Genomic DNA, 17,109 nt, shown 5'->3' with positions numbered 1-17,109 from the left:
GCCTTGATACGCTCGTGTGTGAGCATCGATTCCTGCCGGCAGACGCTGAAAGCTTTCACCCTGATGAGAGCGTTCCACAGAGCTCGTCTTCAAAGGCCTGAAGAGCCTGAAGAGCCTGAAGAGCCTGAAGAGCCCGAAGAGCCTGAGAGAGAGAGAGAGAGAGAGAGAGAAAGAGAGAGAGAGAGAGAGAGAGAGAGAGAGAGAGAGAGAGAGAGAGAGAGACAGAAGCAAAGACAAACACAAACCAGTTCACATATTTCTTTAAATGCAGCTAAAATTTGTCTTCTTATTATAATTCTCTTTTTTAGCAGCGAATTGATTTGCCACAATTTCAAGAACACCAATTTCTACCTGGAACATTAAATTCTCTCTCAAATAAAAGCTTATGCCATGAGCAGCATTTATAAATTGATTTCATCATATAAAAAAACATATTTATAATAACGCTGCTGTAGGACAAAATGAATAAGTTACAGAAACAAAGTGTTTATACTTTGTTTCCCAGTATTACTGTATCTTGTGCTTGTCATAAACTCCACCTCCCGCATGTTAGCAGATGAGATATGGACCAAACTTAGAAGTGTATGAAGACTTAAAGAAATTGTTTCTCAAGAATGGTCTCTGTCATTTTAGTTTTGGTTTCGAGTATGAATTTTATTATGGAAAATGGGGGAAAATATTATGGTGAGATCAGATCATCACTGTCAGTTACTGTGTTGAAAAAAGTGATCGAATCTATAAAATACTGGTTTCAAATGACTACAAAACTAGAATGTCACTCAGTGGAGCCTTTACATCAGGGGTTTTCAACTGGTTTTGTCCCAGGGACCATTCTGACTGGAAAGTAATCCGCGGCCCACTGATGTGCCTACGCATGCGCGTGCCTAAGGAAGTTTTAACATTTAGTTTTCCATGTTGGTTTTATTCAAAAACCTCAAACAAATCTAGAAAAATATGTGAAAAAACAACAAAAACGGTTGATTCTCAGTGCTTAAGAATTGAAAACAAAATTAAATTGCAGTTTGTAGTTGTACTGCATCTCAGAACCATATGTACATCAATATATAACGTTCATGACTTAAATGTACAGACATGTAGCTGACATGTTGAGAGAACGTTAAAGTAACGGTGATCAATAACAATCAACATAAACTGGGGCTACAACTGAAGAGGGAAGATGACAAAGAAATGCAGAATATGTCACAAATGAATATCATACAATATCACACAAACAATTGAGGCCTACTTAAGTTTAACCTCATGATCACCAGCACCTTTATATTATTTTAGACATATTTTTCTTATTTTAGATATTTTTCACTATATTCAAAAGTAATCTGGAAATGTGTTGAAATATCAAAGCGAATTTTGCGGACCCCCTGTAAGGCCGTCGCGGACCACAAGGGGGCCGCGGACCCCCGGTTGAAAACCCCTGTCCTATGACATCAGTGTCCATCACTTTTAGTTGTCCTCTGGAAACACTTCCGTTGTCGTTTTCTGTATTTGCTGTGCGTTTCTGTGATATGTTGTGTAGTGTTGTGTTGTGAAATTGATGAAGATGTTTTCCACCTGCATGTGTTTTGTCCACTTGCATGTGTTTTGTTAAGTTGCTGTGTGTTGAGCTCTCAGGGCCACCGTAGTTCCCAATGTGAACAGAGTCATATATCTATGACCAGAGTGGAAAGAGTTAAACCTAACCAGGAAGTGGAGCAGAGCAGCAGGGGAGGGGCCATCACCAGCGTCATCATGCTGAAGTGAAACTCAAGGAGGAAAGTAACACTCTGCTCGTCACTTCAAGCTGCTGCTTCTAAACCTCTCAAACTTCACAGGTAAATTTAAACCTTCCATTAAATCTATAACAGATTATTCAGCACAGATATGAGTTATAACTGCCTCCCATGTGTTTGTCCAGATATGGCTTCAGCCAGCTGTGTGCTGTCAGAGGAGAGGTTACTGTGTTCCATCTGTCTGGACGTGTTCACAGACCCAGTCTCGTTGTCGTGTGGACACAACTTCTGCAGCTCATGTCTCCACACGTACTGGGACAGCGGAGACACTTGCCAGTGTCCCATGTGCAAACGGGAATTCTCCACAAGACCTGAACTTCAAGTCAACACTGTCGTCTCAGAGTTAGCTGATGAGTTTAAGAAGTTGGTTCAAGTCAAAGCCTCGACTCCAGGCCCACAGCTTCCTGCTGTTGACGTTCTTTGTGACTTCTGCTCTGAGATAAAAGAAAAGGCCGTTAAATCTTGCCTGACGTGTCTGACTTCTTTCTGTGAGTCACACCTGGAGCCGCATCTGAGACTTGCTGGGCTCAAAGGTCACACATTGTTAGAGCCAGTGAAGAATCTCGACGACAGGATGTGCAAGACACACAACAAGATGACCGAGCTGTACTGCTTGAAGGAGCAGGCCTTCATCTGCGTCCTGTGTCTGAAAGCTGATCACAAGGGTCACAAGGCCGTCCTCCTGGAGGAGCAATATGAAAGAGTGGTGGCAACAAAAGACGAGGCACAGGCAAACATGCAGAAGTTGATACAGACACGGATTGAGAAGATAGCGGAGGTTGAAAAATTACTCGATGTCAGCCAGGTAGATTCTGAAAAAGAGGAACAAGCCGCCGTGCAGGTGTTCACCGAGTTGATCCAGTTCATTCAGACGAGCCAGGCCGAGCTCGTTGAGGCGATCCAGCAGAGGCACAGAGGAATAAAGCAAAAGGGTGAAGAGCTTCTCAAAGAACTGAGGAGGGAAGTGACTGAGCTCAAGAGCCGAAGCAGTCAGCTGGAACATCTGTCACAGTCACAGGATCACTATCGTTTCCTCCAGAGCTTCCCCACCTTGTCCAGACCTCCACACGAGAGCTGTCCCGACACAGACCTCGGCCCTGACCTGTCTTTCCAGGCAACGAGAGGTCACCTGACTCGGCTGAAACAGAGAGTCGATGAAATAATGGAAGAGATTCCTGAGATCAGAATGAAAAGAATGAGACAGCACGCAGTCGACTTGACCCTTGACCCTGACACTGCACATAACTCACTTGTCATAAGCGAAGACGGAAAACAAGTTACAGTAGAAGACAACATTGAAAAGGACAAAGTTAAAGACAATCCAAAGAGATTTCATGTGCGTCAGGTTTTGGCAAAAGAGGGATTCACGACAGGGAAGTTTTACTTTGAGGTGCAGGTGAAAGGAAAGATAGGTTGGATCGTTGGCGTGGCCAGAGAGTCGGTGGATAGAAAGAACAAGACAGTTCTGTCAGTTGAAAATGGATATTGGTCCATTGGATTGGTTGAGGGCAAATATCAAACAACTGCAGCCTCAGAACTTAAAATATTGAAAGAAGAGCTTCAGAAGTTGGGCGTCTTTGTAGACTACAACAAAGGTGAGGTGTATTTTTACAATGCAGACTCTAAATCACTCATCGGTTGTATCACAGGCTGCTGCTTTACAGAGAAACTTTATCCGTACTTCTGCCCTCAGACGAATCATAATGGAACAAACTCCGCCCCTCTCATCATTACACCTGTACCTCAAACTCACTAGTCCATCCGTCCCATTCTGGAGAATGTGAAACCCATGAAAGTCAAGTGGGAATTTCTTTAAATTCGGTAGAAACAATCACTTGGAATCCAGGATGAACTGGTTAGAATCTGGTAGCCAAAGGTCAAAGGTCAGGGTGGCCTCACAGAGCAACAAATGAGAAAATGTTGATTATTTATCATTTTGAATCAAAGATCTATTGATGAATTACATTGGTCAAAGGTCACAGGGACCCCATGTAAATCTGGAAAAAATGTATGGACCCAGTGCATGTTTCTAGTTATTGTTACTGTCTGATCCTTTTATATAAGAATGGTAAAGTTTACTGTCATAATGTGGTGTTGGTTTTAATTCAAGTATTTTATCAAGTGATTCAATCGTTGAAATATTTACATAATAAACTGAATATATACAGATTCTGTTGTGTCGTTCTTTCATGTCACAGCTCAGCTGGATTTATATATTAAAGACTAAAGCAGTTCCTCTACACATCACACTACTCGTAGGATTACAGTCCGAGGTTCCAGTGTTAGGAGCAGATCACAGGTTCAGTATTTTGCACTGAGATAAATGTTAAGGGGCCTAAACTACATCTTATTACAAGAGATCTGTCTCAATGATCGTGGAAAATTTGCTAAACTGTAACTGTTAATTCATTTTTATAAATAATAAACTTTATTTCTGCAGATGTCTACTGTTAACCCTCGGAGACCCACTGGGCCGTATACAATCTCAAATATCATGTTGTCTTTAGACAGAACTGACTCCTCTGGTCTGAGCTGGAGACATGTCATGTTTTCCTGTTAAACTGAATAAACAGAACCAACAAGCAAGCTCCTGTTCACATGTGGCTCCAGAGCCGCGGGTTGTCGACCCCTGTGTGGAACCGAATTTGTAAGATGTATTGGACGTTTTTGTGTCTCCTATGACAGGGGTTTTCAACTGGTTTTGTCAGGGACCATTCTGACTAGAAATTTTTAACATTTGGTTTTCCATGTTGGTTTTATTTAAAAACCTCAAACAAATCTAGAAAAATCTGTGAAAAAACAACAAAAACGGTTGATTTTCAGTGCTTAAGAATTGAAAACAAAATTAAAATGCAGTTTGTAGTTGTACTGCATCTCAGAACCATATGTACATCAATATATAACGTTCATGACTTAAATGTACAGACATGTAGCTGACATGTTGAGAGAACGTTAGAGTAACGGTGATCAATAACAATCAACATAAACTGGGGCTACAACTGAAGAGGGAAGATGACAAAGTAATGCAGAATATGTCACAAATGAAAATCATACAATATCACACAAACAATTTTAAGCCTACTTAAGTTTAACCTCATGGTCACCAGCACCTTTATATTATTTTAGACATATTTTTCTTATTTTAGATATTTTTCACGATATTCAAGAGTAATCTGGAAATGTGTTGAAATATCAAAGCGAATTTCGCGGACCCCCTGCAATGCCGCCGCGGACCACCAGGGGGCCGCGGAACCCCGGTTGAAAACCCCTGCTTTACATGACAATCCTTTCATTCAAATTCACTGGTTGTCCCTCCTCCTCCTCCTCCTCCTCCTCCTCCTCCTCCTCTTCCTCCTCCTCCTCACCAGTTCCCTCCTCCTCCTCACCACCGGTTCTATTTCCTCCTCCTCTTCCTCCTCACCGGTACTCTCTCCTCTTCCTCCTCACCGGTTCTCTGTCCTCCTCCTCCTCCTCCTCCTCCTCCTCCTCCTCCTCCTCCTCCTCCTCCTCCTCCTCCTCCTCCTCCTCCTCCTCCTCCTCCTCCTCCTCCTCCTCCTCACTCTCTCTCTCCTCCTCCTCCTCCTCCTCCTCACTCTCTCTCTCCTCCTCCTCCTCCTCCTCCTCCTCCACACCGGTTCTCTATCCTCCTCTTCCTCCTCTTCCTCACCGGTCCCCTTCTGCTGGGTGAAGCCTTCATGTAGAGCAGAGGTCTTCAACAGGGGGTCCGCGACCCCTAGGGGGTCCGCGGAGGTACTGCAGGGGGGTCGCAAAATCTTTGGTTGATTAGACAATTTTTTAAATTTTTTATAATTTAAAAAAAAATTTCAAACCAATTTTTTTTATACACATTAACATGCATCCAGCATATTGTGAGGCTGATTTGACCTGACGACCTCCACCCGTCCAAGGTCAGATCAGCTGTGTGCTGCCCAGCAGGTCCCACATCTCACTCATGAGGGAGTGTGTGTGTTACATCCACAGATGGTTTGAGGATTCACTGTCTCGTCTACATGTTTAAAATAAAAACATGAATCTGTGAATTACTTTAATAGCTCAGTGCTGTGTTTATAAATGGCAGTGGCATGGCCACCCTGTACCTTGCACATGTTTAAATTAAAAACATGAATATATGAACCCGTGTAATATTTGAATATCTTAGTATTGAATGTACAATATCAGGGTAGTTATGTTTATACATGGCACTAGGCCCAGTTTAATATAAAACATTATTTTATACAATATATATAGTAGGGGGTCCCTGCTCCATCTCTCCACTAGTTTGGGGGTCCTTGGCCTGAAACACGTTGAAGACCCCTGTGTTAGGTGATGCCTTCAGGAACCCACAGAAAACCCAGGTCAGTCCCCACCTGCCACCACGCCGCGGCCGAACCGCTCCCCGGACTCCAGGAGCGCTTGGATCTGAGCCTCGTTCATCCCCAGTGGGCCGCGAAGCACCGCCCGCCACTCGTCGCCCTCCCAGTCCCGCCGGGCGATGTGGACCACCAGGGTGTGGTTCTCCAGCGGGGGGCCAGCAGGGGCCTCCAGCGGCTCTCCAGCGTCTTCAGCCCGTCCAGAACCAGACCGGCGTACGGCTGGCGGAACGACAGACACCACACCGTCACCGACATGTCTGCAAAACAAGCGCACCCCACCCTTACTGCTGTGTGAGAGAAACAAGCGCACCCCACCCCTCCTGGTGTGTGAGAGAAACAAGCGCACACACAAGCCCCCCCCCCCCCCCCCCCCCCTCAGATGTGGAATGAAGTTTGTCACAAACCGGTTTCCGTACAGATCAAAGTCTCGGCGGTGAAATCCTTTGATTTAACTTTACTTAAGCAGTTTTTCAGTTTGATGACGTGATGACGTTGATTCTTGTTCGTTGGTTTTTACGCGCACACAGAGAATCTGCTTCCTGTTTTCTACGTTTTTCTTCTGTGTAGAATAATGTGCAGCTACTGAGCAGCTCGGTGGTTATACTGCCCCCTACACATTCACCAGGCTACTGCAGCAGTTCAGATACTCCTGTGTTTTCATTTTTACTCTGATGAAAAAATAAAGTTACAAGAAAACTTGAAAATAAAAAACTCATTGCTCGTGATGAACAAAATCTTTTTTTTCCATCTATTCTAATTTTCATTCAAATGAATAAAAAATATGTGATTTTAAATATTAAAAAACAAATAAGATAAAAGCATGAATCATAAATAAACATGACTTGCACACAATGATGACGATGAAGTTATTTTTTATGACGAACTCGTTTGACAGTTTTCAATGTTTGAACCAATTAATTTTTTTGCCATCATGCAAATCACAGCACAGATCAATTAATCTCATCTACCAATAACAGATGATACAGATAGTACACGCCCCCTCATTACATATATTACTGATGAGGTCATAGATGAAATCATCAGCATTATCGATGACATCACAGCACAGAAAATACTGATTTGAAACAGTTACAGCTGATGATGTCATTATTACATCATACTGATTAATCTAACGCAAAATTCATATGGGAACAAAATGCAATGTGTCAACAGGGACTGCAACACCTGCTCCACATCCTCTGCAGCACTCTGGAGGACCTGATGCTGGTGACGTCACAGAGGGTTTCCATGGACGCCTTTGTGAGGTGGCCCAGTTTGATGAGGCCCGCCTCAATAAACTTTAGGAACTTAAGGAAGTTATTCCTTCATATTGTAGAGGAAAAGGTGTCAGTTCTCAGGAAATCATCGTAAAACAGCAGCTCCTCAAACAGCCATATCCCAGGTCTGGGGTCAGGAGGCCGCTTGACCTCCAGCGTCTGCCAGGCGTTCACCACCGAGCTGTAAAACGGCGTCAGCCCGGTCAGGTCAGCTTCAGTTGTTGATAACAGAAATAACTGTTTGTCCAGCCCTAGTCGGCCATCTTGTCTGAGCAGCAGACACACATGGAGACATACTGAGGGACAAAGGTGGACAATAATAAAGACAAACTTAAACACACTGTATGTGACTCTTTATAGAGGGTTTATATATTCTGCTTGTGTTGTGTCATTTCAATAAACACATTCTTCATGTGAATAAACACAATCGGGGCAGGAAGGTTGCTGGTTTGAATCCGGTTCAGATGGGTCTTCCTGTGTGGAGTCTGCATGTTCTCCCCGTGTTTTCTCCAGGTGCTCCGGCTTCATCTCACAAACACATGCAGATTAGGGGTTGTGTAGATTGGAGACTACACACAAGCTGCTGCTGCTTCAGCCTCTGGATCCTCAGGACACAGCTCAGCCTCCGTCCACACACACTGTCCTCTTCACACTCAGATCCACTGAGACCTCTTCCACCTGTTGAGAGAAGAAGACATCAGTGTCACAGAGACTCACTTCATCAGCTGTGAGTCAGTGATGCAGCTCATCCAGTAGAAAGAGCAGCAGGGACTTCAGTCCTGTTCAGAGGTGGAGCAGCTTCCTCTCTGCTTCATGTTCACGTGTTGGAATGAACACGCTAAGAGCTCAGTGTGTGTCCTCTGCATGTCAAAGTGCAGAGTGGACACCTGAGAGCTGGATTTACTGCTGTTACAGGTGAAGACATGTTTCACTGTGTGTTGATGAACATCTGCTTCTGACAAACTGGGACCAGATGAGACAGATGGACCTCAGCAGAGGTTCTGCTCTGTATAAAGAGCTCCTGGTTACCATGGTGATGAGGAGAGGCTTCAGTCCCACTGATCTCAGAGCTGTGACAAAGTTCCACCTGATCAGTTCTTCACTGATGAAGTGAGAGGACAAACTGTCTCAGATCAGATGAAGACGACACCGTCTCTGTCCCACGTGTGAGGCTCTCAGCTGTGGTCCAGCTTGTGTAAGTTACAGCGCCCCCTGGTGGCATCTGGTCAAAATATATTACGTGACCACGACATAATAACGTATGAACGAGATAAATAACTCGAGGCCACAAGATCTGAATCTGTTGTTTACTAACAAGACGAGTGGAGGACAAGAAGACACACACTGTCTCACTGACTCTGAGGACACACACTGTCTCACTGTCTCTGAGGACACACACTGTCTCACTGACTCTGAGGACACACACTGTCTCACTGTCTCTGAGGACACACACTGTCTCTGAGGACACACACTGTGTCACTGTCTCTGAAGACACACTGACTCTGAGGACACACACTGTCTCACTGTCTCTGAGGACACACACTGTCTCACTGTCTCTGAGGACACACACATGGACCTGTCTCCAGGAAGCTGACTGAGGTCATCTGGTGTTTTGGGGACAGGATGAGTCTGGAGACATTGAGATGTTCTGGGTGAGTTAGAGATCAACTGAAACAACCAGACGTTGATTTAAACTTCCCTTATCCGTCCCTTTAAGGAGAGTGTGCACCACACAACAGTTTAGAGTCACTGTGGTCAGTGGGCGGAGCTTCTATACGGGTTGATCTCCAACTTATCCTGGAGCAGGTTAGCCGTTCATCAGAAGTTACCATGGTGATTTACCTCGTTAAGAAGTGGACGAGCTTCGTAGGACTGAAAAAACTAAACCTGAAGTTCACCTGATAACCACAAATCCTGCTTGGTAGCACAGACCCTGGATCTGTGATACTGACTGTGTTTAGTAAAATACTGATGAAAGCAGCGTGGACTGACTCCAACCATCTACTGACCTCAGAGTCTCCAGTCGACAGGTTGGACTCTGCTGCAGATCAAGCAGCTCCTTCACTCCTGAGTCCTGCAGGTTGTTGTTTCTCAGATCCAGTTCTCTCAGATGAGAGGGGTTTGACCTCAGAGCTGAAGCCAGAGAAGAGCAGCTGATCTCTGTCAGAGTGCACCACATCAACCTGGATAAAGAATAAAACTTAACTGTAAATTAAACTGAGTTGAAAATAACATAATGTGTGAAAATAACAGACACATATTCATGTCAGCACAGACTCATAACATGGAAGATAAATATGAAATCAAACATGTTGGACTAAAAACGAGTCCTGATTCAGTACAAATAGATTATTTGGACCCGGTCTCTGTCCTGCAGATCGGTTTAGGAAATCCAGAACTAAACTCAGTGTTTAACAAGTAGCTGAATATTTAAAATGTCACAGATTAATGAATTATTGGATACAAGTTATGTATGAAGAGGAATTTTGTTAAATTAGAATTAAATTAGATACATTGTGTATAAATGCTGTTTTATAGATATGAGATCTACAAAAGTCAGACAGTGAACTGACCCCAGAGTCTCCAGTCGACAGGTTGGACTCTGTAGAAAACCACACAGCTCCTTCACTCCTGAATCCTGCAGGTCGATGTTGTTACTCAGATCCAGTTCTCTCAGATGAGAGGGGTTTGATCTCAGAGCTGAAGCCAGAGAAGAACAGCTGATCTCTGACAGACTGCAGCGACTCAACCTGGATAAAGAAATATGAATATTAGAATGTGTCCTCCTGTTGTTGTGGATCGTCATCATGTCAACACAGACTCTCAACATGCTGCTGACCTCAGTCCAGTCTGTGACCTGAAGATAAATATCAGATCAGACATGTTGGACCATTGTTTCATTCATCAGCTTCTTCTCTGTGTGTTGGTCACTGAGCAGGTTCGTGTAATTAAACACTGTTTAAAGTAGGGACGGCTCCTGATGTCACTTCCTGTTTGTTTCTATACTTATCAACTGTCCAACGTGTTTCAATAAGAATGTGTCTTATTTTGAAAACCTGAGGAGGACGAGTGCTCGGCCTCAGTCCACATGTTATTTACTGACACTTTCTCAGTGATCAGGAGCAGGTGAGTGCAGGTGAATGGAGTTGATGAGGTGGACGTGACTGACAGGCTGGGTGAGGGACAGATGACTGAGGGACAGTGAGCAGAGCAGAACTGAGACAAGTTAAATAAATAATGACCCAATAAGAAAGAAAGTCTGAAAAGTGAAGAAGGATTTAAGGACCTCAGAGTCTCCAGTTGACAGTTTGGACTCTTCAGTCCAGAACACAGCAGCTTCACTCCTGAATCATACAGGTAGTTTACACTCAGATCCAGTTCTCTCAGATGTGAGGGGTCTGACTTCAGAGCTGAGGCCACGACTTCACAGTGAGTCTCTGAGAGTCCACAACTAAAGAGTCTGTAATTAAAGAAAATATCAAATCTGTGAGAATTAAATCAGAAAACACAACATTCATACAAAACGTGATCATGTGACCCTCACCCTGGTAAATCCCCTCTTTGTTAAAAACTCCTCAAGAGAATCCTTTCAGATTTGGTTCAAGCTTCATTCAGACTAACAGAGGAACTCATTAGATTCAGGTGGTCAGAGGTCAAAGGTCAAGGTCACACAACATGTTCATTTAGACCAGGGGTGTCCAAACTACGGCCCGCGGGCCAACTGCGGCCCGCCACCCTTTTTTTTTTTTTTTTTGAAACTCAAAATTTTGTAGCGCTCAAATGGCACTAACTTAAAGCCTTTGTTTTGCTTTATGGGGCCAGGGTTCGTCTACAGGGGAGAGGCCGGTGCATGCTTCTGCGTTTTCCGAGACACGCAAGAAGGGGCACGCAAGCACGCAAGAGCCCTTGCGTGCTTGCGTGCCCCTTCTTGCGTGTTTGCTTGCGTTTACCAATTTTTGTAACTATACGACAAAGCTACGCAAGCCTCGCGCAGCCCGCAAGGCTGTGATTGGTCCGCTAGCTACATCCTTTACAGAGTCATATTTCCGGTTTCATGCCCCATAATACCGGCAAAAAACAAGGAAGATTTAGAAGAACGGATAAATAGAAGAGCACTTGGCAGAAGAGATCTGAAAGTATGACCACTTGTATAACCCGTCAACAGTCCACTCCAGGGCAGTGAGTGGCCCAGTCCTTGGTATTTTTTTCTGTATGTGGCCCTCCGGACAAAAAGTTTGGACACCCCTGATTTAGACTAACAGGGGAACTCATTAGATTCAGGTGGTCAGAGGTCAAAGGTCAAGGTCACATAACATGTTCATTCAGACTAACAGGGGAACTCATTAGATTTAGGTACACACACACACACTCACAGAGCCTTCCTGCAGTTCCTCACAGCTGGGATCAGTCTCGCTCGAGCCTGGTCTGATGTGTTGAACTTCTTCAGGTCCAACTCATCCAGAACCTCCTCTGACATCTGCAGCATGTAGGCCAGAGCAGAGCAGTGGATATCAGAGAGTTTCTCCTTTGATCTGTTCTCTGACGTCAGGAACTGTTTCATCTGCTGATGAACTGAGTGGTCGTTCATCTCAGTCAGACAGTGGAAGATGTTGATGCTTCTGTCAGGAGAAATGTCACCACTCTTCATCTCCTTCAGGCTGTTGATGACTCTCTGGAGGATCTCTGCATTGTTCTCTGTCCGACCCAGCAGGCCTCCTAAGACTCTCTGGTTGGACTCCAGACTGAGGCCGTGAAGGAAGCGAACAAACAGGTCCAGATGACCATTTGTACTGGTGAGGGATTTCTTCATGGTTCTCTCCAGGAGTTTATCCAGGGAGGAGGTCCTGTCTGTGTCACCACTTGTTCCCAAGAAGTTGTTGAGTTCTTCTGTGTTCCTCTCGGTGTAACAGTGGAACATGTAGACTGCAGCCAGGAACTCCTGAACGCTCAGATGAACAAAGCAGTAGACTGATTTCTGGAAGATCACACACTCTCTTCTGAAGATCTCAGTACAAACTCCTGAGTACACCGAGGCCTCTGTGACATTAAGACCACACTGCTCCAGGTCTTCTTGGTAGAACATGATGTTTCCTTCCTCCAGATGTTTAAGTGCCAGCCTCCCCAGCTTCAGGAGAACGTCCCTGTCAGCCTCCGTCAGCTGGTGTGGAGTCGTCTCATGTCCCTCACCGTACTTGTTGCTCTTCCTCTTTGTCTGAACCAGCAGGAAGTGTGAGTACAGGTCAGTCAGGGTCTTGGGCAGCTCTCCTCTCTGGTCTGTGGTCAACATGTGCTCCAGAACTGTAGCACTGATCCAGCAGAAGACTGGGATTTGACACATGATGTGGAGGCTCCTGGACGTCTTGATGTGTGAGATGATTCTGCTGCACAGCTCTTCATCACTGAATCTCCTCCTGAAGTACTCCTCCTTCTGGGCGTCAGTGAAGCCTCGTACTTCTGTGACCCTGTCAACACATGCAGGAGGGATCTGATTGGCCGCCGCAGGTCTGGAGGTTATCCAGACGAGAGCCGAGGGAAGCAGATTCCCCAGGATGAGGTTTGTCAGCAGCACGTTGACTGATGACCTCTGTGTGACCTCAGACACAAGCTCCCTGTGGTTGAAGTCCAGAGAAGGTCTGCTTTCATCCAGGCCGTCAAAGATGAACAAAGGTTTACAGACAGCGAGCGTCTCTGCCGTGAGCTTCTGTAACGCTGGATGGAAAACACGGAGCAGCGTGAGGAGACTGTGCTGCTGGTCCTTCACCAGGTTCAGCTCCCTGAACGAAAGCACAATCAGCAGACCCACATCCTGGTTCTCTAAACCCTCGGCCCAGTCCAGAGTGAACTTCTGCACCGAGAAGGTTTTTCCAACGCCAGCGACGCCGTAGGTCAGGACGACTCTGATGCTGCTCTGCTGGTCAGTGGAGGCTTTAAAGATGTCGTGGCACCTGATGGGAGTGTCGTGGAGGATCTTCTTCTTGGAAGCCGTCTCAAGCTGCCTCACCTCATGTTGAGTATTAACCTCTTCACTCTGTCCCTCTGTGATGTAGAGCTCAGTGTAAATCCTGTTGAGGAGGGTTCTACTTCCTGTTGCATCACTTCCTTCAGTCACATGTTCACATCTCCTCCTCAGACTGAGCTTATGTTCATCTAAAACCTCCTGCAGACCACGATCTGCTGAAAGACAAGAAACAATGTCAGATACACAGAATCTGAGAATCTGCTGATTGTTTTCATCAGATACAGAAAAAATACAGAAAATAAAAGCTTTTTAACTTTGTGCTTTTCTAACGATCAAATACGAACAAAATAAAACCACATGTGCTGTTGTCAGAAGTGAAGACATCAGCAGACACATGTACAGTGCTGCTCTGACCGGCTGTCTGACCTCCAGCTCCTGTTCTGGATCTCTTTCCACACTGGGGACAGGAGGAGTCTCCTGAAGAGCCAGACTGGTCCCAGTATGAGGTGATGCACTCTCTGAAGAACCAAACTGTCCACTGTCTGAAAAACCATGAATCCTTCAGGACGTCCTGACACGAAGCACAGCAGGACGACTGCTCCTCCTCAGAAACATGACTCTTCTTCCTCTCCCTGTGAAGACATGTCCTGATAACTCACATGTCACAGTCACAGGTTGTCATGACTTCTGTCAAGGAGGTTTTGTTTTCACCCAGTATGTTTGTGTGTTGGTTGGTTCGTTAGTGGGATTATAAAAAACAACAGATTACCAGTGAACTTGGTGGAAGGTTGTGGTCTGTGAACCAAATCGGGGGGGGTCTTTCACAGACATGTTCAGAGGTTTGATGTTTACCAGTGTGTGGAATTTGGTGCAGATCCAAATCAATATGAGTCTCTAGTGGATTTCAAAGTGGTTTCATAAGGAGCGTGTTGGTTGTTGGTGGAGGTCTGAGCTCTTTGAGTGATTCTGAGAGATTAGTCACCAACTTCAATGAAGCTGTGTCCTAATGCAGGGGCCACACTAGAGGAAACTAGATCCTCTTCAGAGCAGGTCACAGTAGAAACAGTCTCTTACTCTGTGTGTGAGGGTCCAGGTTCATTACTGAAGAATGGAGGAGTCATCATGGACCGGTCACTCTTCAGAGACAGACAGCTGGACCCTGGAGACTTTGCTCTCAGTCTCTGGTCCTGACCTCTGCAAACACAAACATGTTTTTATTCAGAACACATCATTCACTGGTTCATTCTCTGAGGATTCAGTTTGGAGGTTCAAATGTTTGTAGCAGGTCTCTTACTTTGTGTGAGAGGGTCCAGGTTCATTACTGAAGTTTACATCTGGATGATAATTGGACAAGTCACTCTTCAGAGACTCACAGCTGAACCCTGGAGACTCTGCTCTGTCCTCTTCCTCCTCATAACCACTCATCTTCAGTCTGACAGTAAAAACACTGTGAGCTCAAAGGAATCAGGACAAACCAGTCTGTTCAAGAAACACACCCAAAAATACCAAGCAAGGACACATACACACACACACACACACACACAGAAACACCCACAAACACACTCAGGTGACTGTACCGTATGATTGTGAAAACACGTTCTGTTATTAAACACTTGATAAACAGATGTGATGAAGATAAAAAGTGAAACTGTGAGTTAACTCTATTAATTAGTCCTTTGAAGGCTCTTTGATCCAGACCTGCTGTTCACATCTGTCTCTGGGATCCAGTAAAAAACACAGTGAGCTCAAACACACACAATGAAGCCAGATACGTAAACTCAGTGTTTCCATAACAGAGTCAACCCTCCTACACTGTTCCCCTGTTGTCACGGTAACCTGAGACAGTTGTTAGTTTGATGTGTTGGACTCAGCCAATCACAGCGTTGAGTCAAACTGTTGATTTACTGACAGAAGTTCATCCTGAATCTTCTTCTCTCTAAAGTCCACAAGTAGAAAACTGAATAAATGTAGCTGAACACTCACCAGCCTCAGACTTCACGTCTCCTCCGTCTGCTGCTTGAAGTTAGAACTGGAGGCTCCCCCCCAGACAGCGCACCGGTCAGAGGCTCCGCCCCCGCGCACTCGCTCAGAGAGACACAGATCAGAGCTCGTTCCCATGAAGCAGGCCGCTCACTGACTCCCCGGCTGCTTCTTAACTATGGAAACAGTGAAAACACAGAGTTTCTCTGGTCTCAGCTGCTCTGTGATCAGCGCCGCAGCTTCTGGATCAGAGCAGAAGCTGCGGCTGGTTTCTACCGAGCTTCAGTTTCCTCCTCCGGTCTGATCTGCTTTCACTTTTTGTTTTCACATTTCGCCAACGCCAACTAAAATATATAGGCTGCAGCTATATGTTTTTATTTATTTCAAAATAGGGTACTTCTCATTTGCATACATTTCCCACAAATATGAGGATGACTCAAATAACCCTACATAGTTCTGCGTTTAATTTATTTCAAAGTAGGCCTACACTTGCCTGTGTATTTTCTTCTCCTCTTCATAAGCATTTGGTGTTTCCCTTTGTTGTAACAGGTAAAAATAAATAAAATGTCAACAGTTTTCTTTATTGTTGTTCTATAATTTCATAAATGGAATAATCTACAGATTAGTATATTATAACTTTATATAAAATTTTATCAGCTTTGTTATCAAATATGTTTTGCGGCTCCAGACAAATTTTATTTGGGGGAGGAGGGGGCAAAATGGCTCTTTTGATAGTAAAGGTTGCCGACCCCTGCTATAGACCTATAGGAGGGACATCTAATGGACAACCTAAGTACTGCAAGCTAGACTAGTATGCAGTTGTAGACACAACACAGGGGGTCCCTGGACCTGAGAAGGGAAGATAAGGAGTTTAATGTGGCTATTAAATGTGACTAAAACTAGACTAAAATGTAATTTGTTTTCGTCGACTAAAACTAGACTAAAATGTAATTTGTTTTCGTCGACTAAAACTAGACTAAAACTAAGAAGGATAAAAATGACTAAAACTAGACTAAAACTAATATGCATTTTCGTCAAAAGACTAAGACTAAGACTAAATCAAAAATAGCTGCCAAAATTAACACTGCTGTGATCTGAAGGTTGTTATATTTGGTGTTGGAGCTGAATGTGTGACTCCATCTGCAGAACTCTGCCCCGCAGGTCACATTTATACATCCTCGTGAATAATAATTATTAGTTACATGGCAGAACTGATAAGATGCACAAACCAGGTGTTTACAAGCAAGGTCCATTTCATGTGTGCGTCTCCACTCAGGCCTTTAATCCGCCCACTGTAATAAGTATGAGGTCTAGATCTCATCAGTGTAGATCAGCAATACATAAATACATGTAGAACAACTACAAGTTTACATGAGGCAGAGTGAGAGAGAGAGAGAGAGAGAGAGGGAGAGAGAGAGAGAGAGGGAGAGGAAGAGAGACAGAGAGAGAGAGAGAGAGAGAGAGAGAGAGAGAGATTTTTTTGAAACCTTTATTTTCATAAATCATACAAAACTACTGGCCACGTTTCAATGGATATGTACCGCCAGCTTCAGAACATACTAAAACCTTCATAGAAAGTCGTATTAAATATTAAAACATCCTCAACTTCAGAACATATTACATCATTACAACACCACTGTTTGATGAAACATCCATGTTCTTCATTTCTTTAATAAAACCTAAAATCTACCCAGACTCCTGCTTGCTCGCTCTCTCTCTCTCTCTCTCTCTCT

The 17,109-nt window shown here is 44.5% G+C and overlaps 2 protein-coding genes across 2 annotated transcripts; one reads left to right on the top strand and one right to left on the bottom strand.

The window, feature by feature from the left end:
- The first annotated feature begins 1,760 nt into the window (after positions 1-1,760).
- Positions 1,761-3,957, top strand: LOC133019349 (E3 ubiquitin-protein ligase TRIM41-like). Its single transcript, XM_061085788.1, has 2 exons — positions 1,761-1,829; positions 1,913-3,957. Exon 2 carries the CDS (start codon positions 1,915-1,917, stop codon positions 3,541-3,543), a length of 1,629 nt encoding a protein of 542 aa, XP_060941771.1. The 5' UTR covers positions 1,761-1,829; positions 1,913-1,914; the 3' UTR covers positions 3,544-3,957.
- Positions 3,958-6,143: 2,186 nt separating this feature from the next.
- Positions 6,144-6,652, bottom strand: LOC133019753 (protein EOLA1-like). The gene is given in 3 exon segments (XM_061086309.1): positions 6,144-6,311; positions 6,314-6,417; positions 6,565-6,652. Coding segments are annotated over 2 exon segments (270 nt in total). The 5' UTR covers positions 6,416-6,417; positions 6,565-6,652.
- Between the last annotated feature and the right edge of the window lie 10,457 nt (positions 6,653-17,109).

This window comes from Limanda limanda, chromosome 14, assembly GCF_963576545.1.
Source record: "Limanda limanda chromosome 14, fLimLim1.1, whole genome shotgun sequence".
NCBI classification, from domain to species: domain Eukaryota; kingdom Metazoa; phylum Chordata; class Actinopteri; order Pleuronectiformes; family Pleuronectidae; genus Limanda; species Limanda limanda.
Note: the sequence above shows the minus strand (reverse complement) of the source record. Positions and strands in the feature narration are given on the sequence as shown.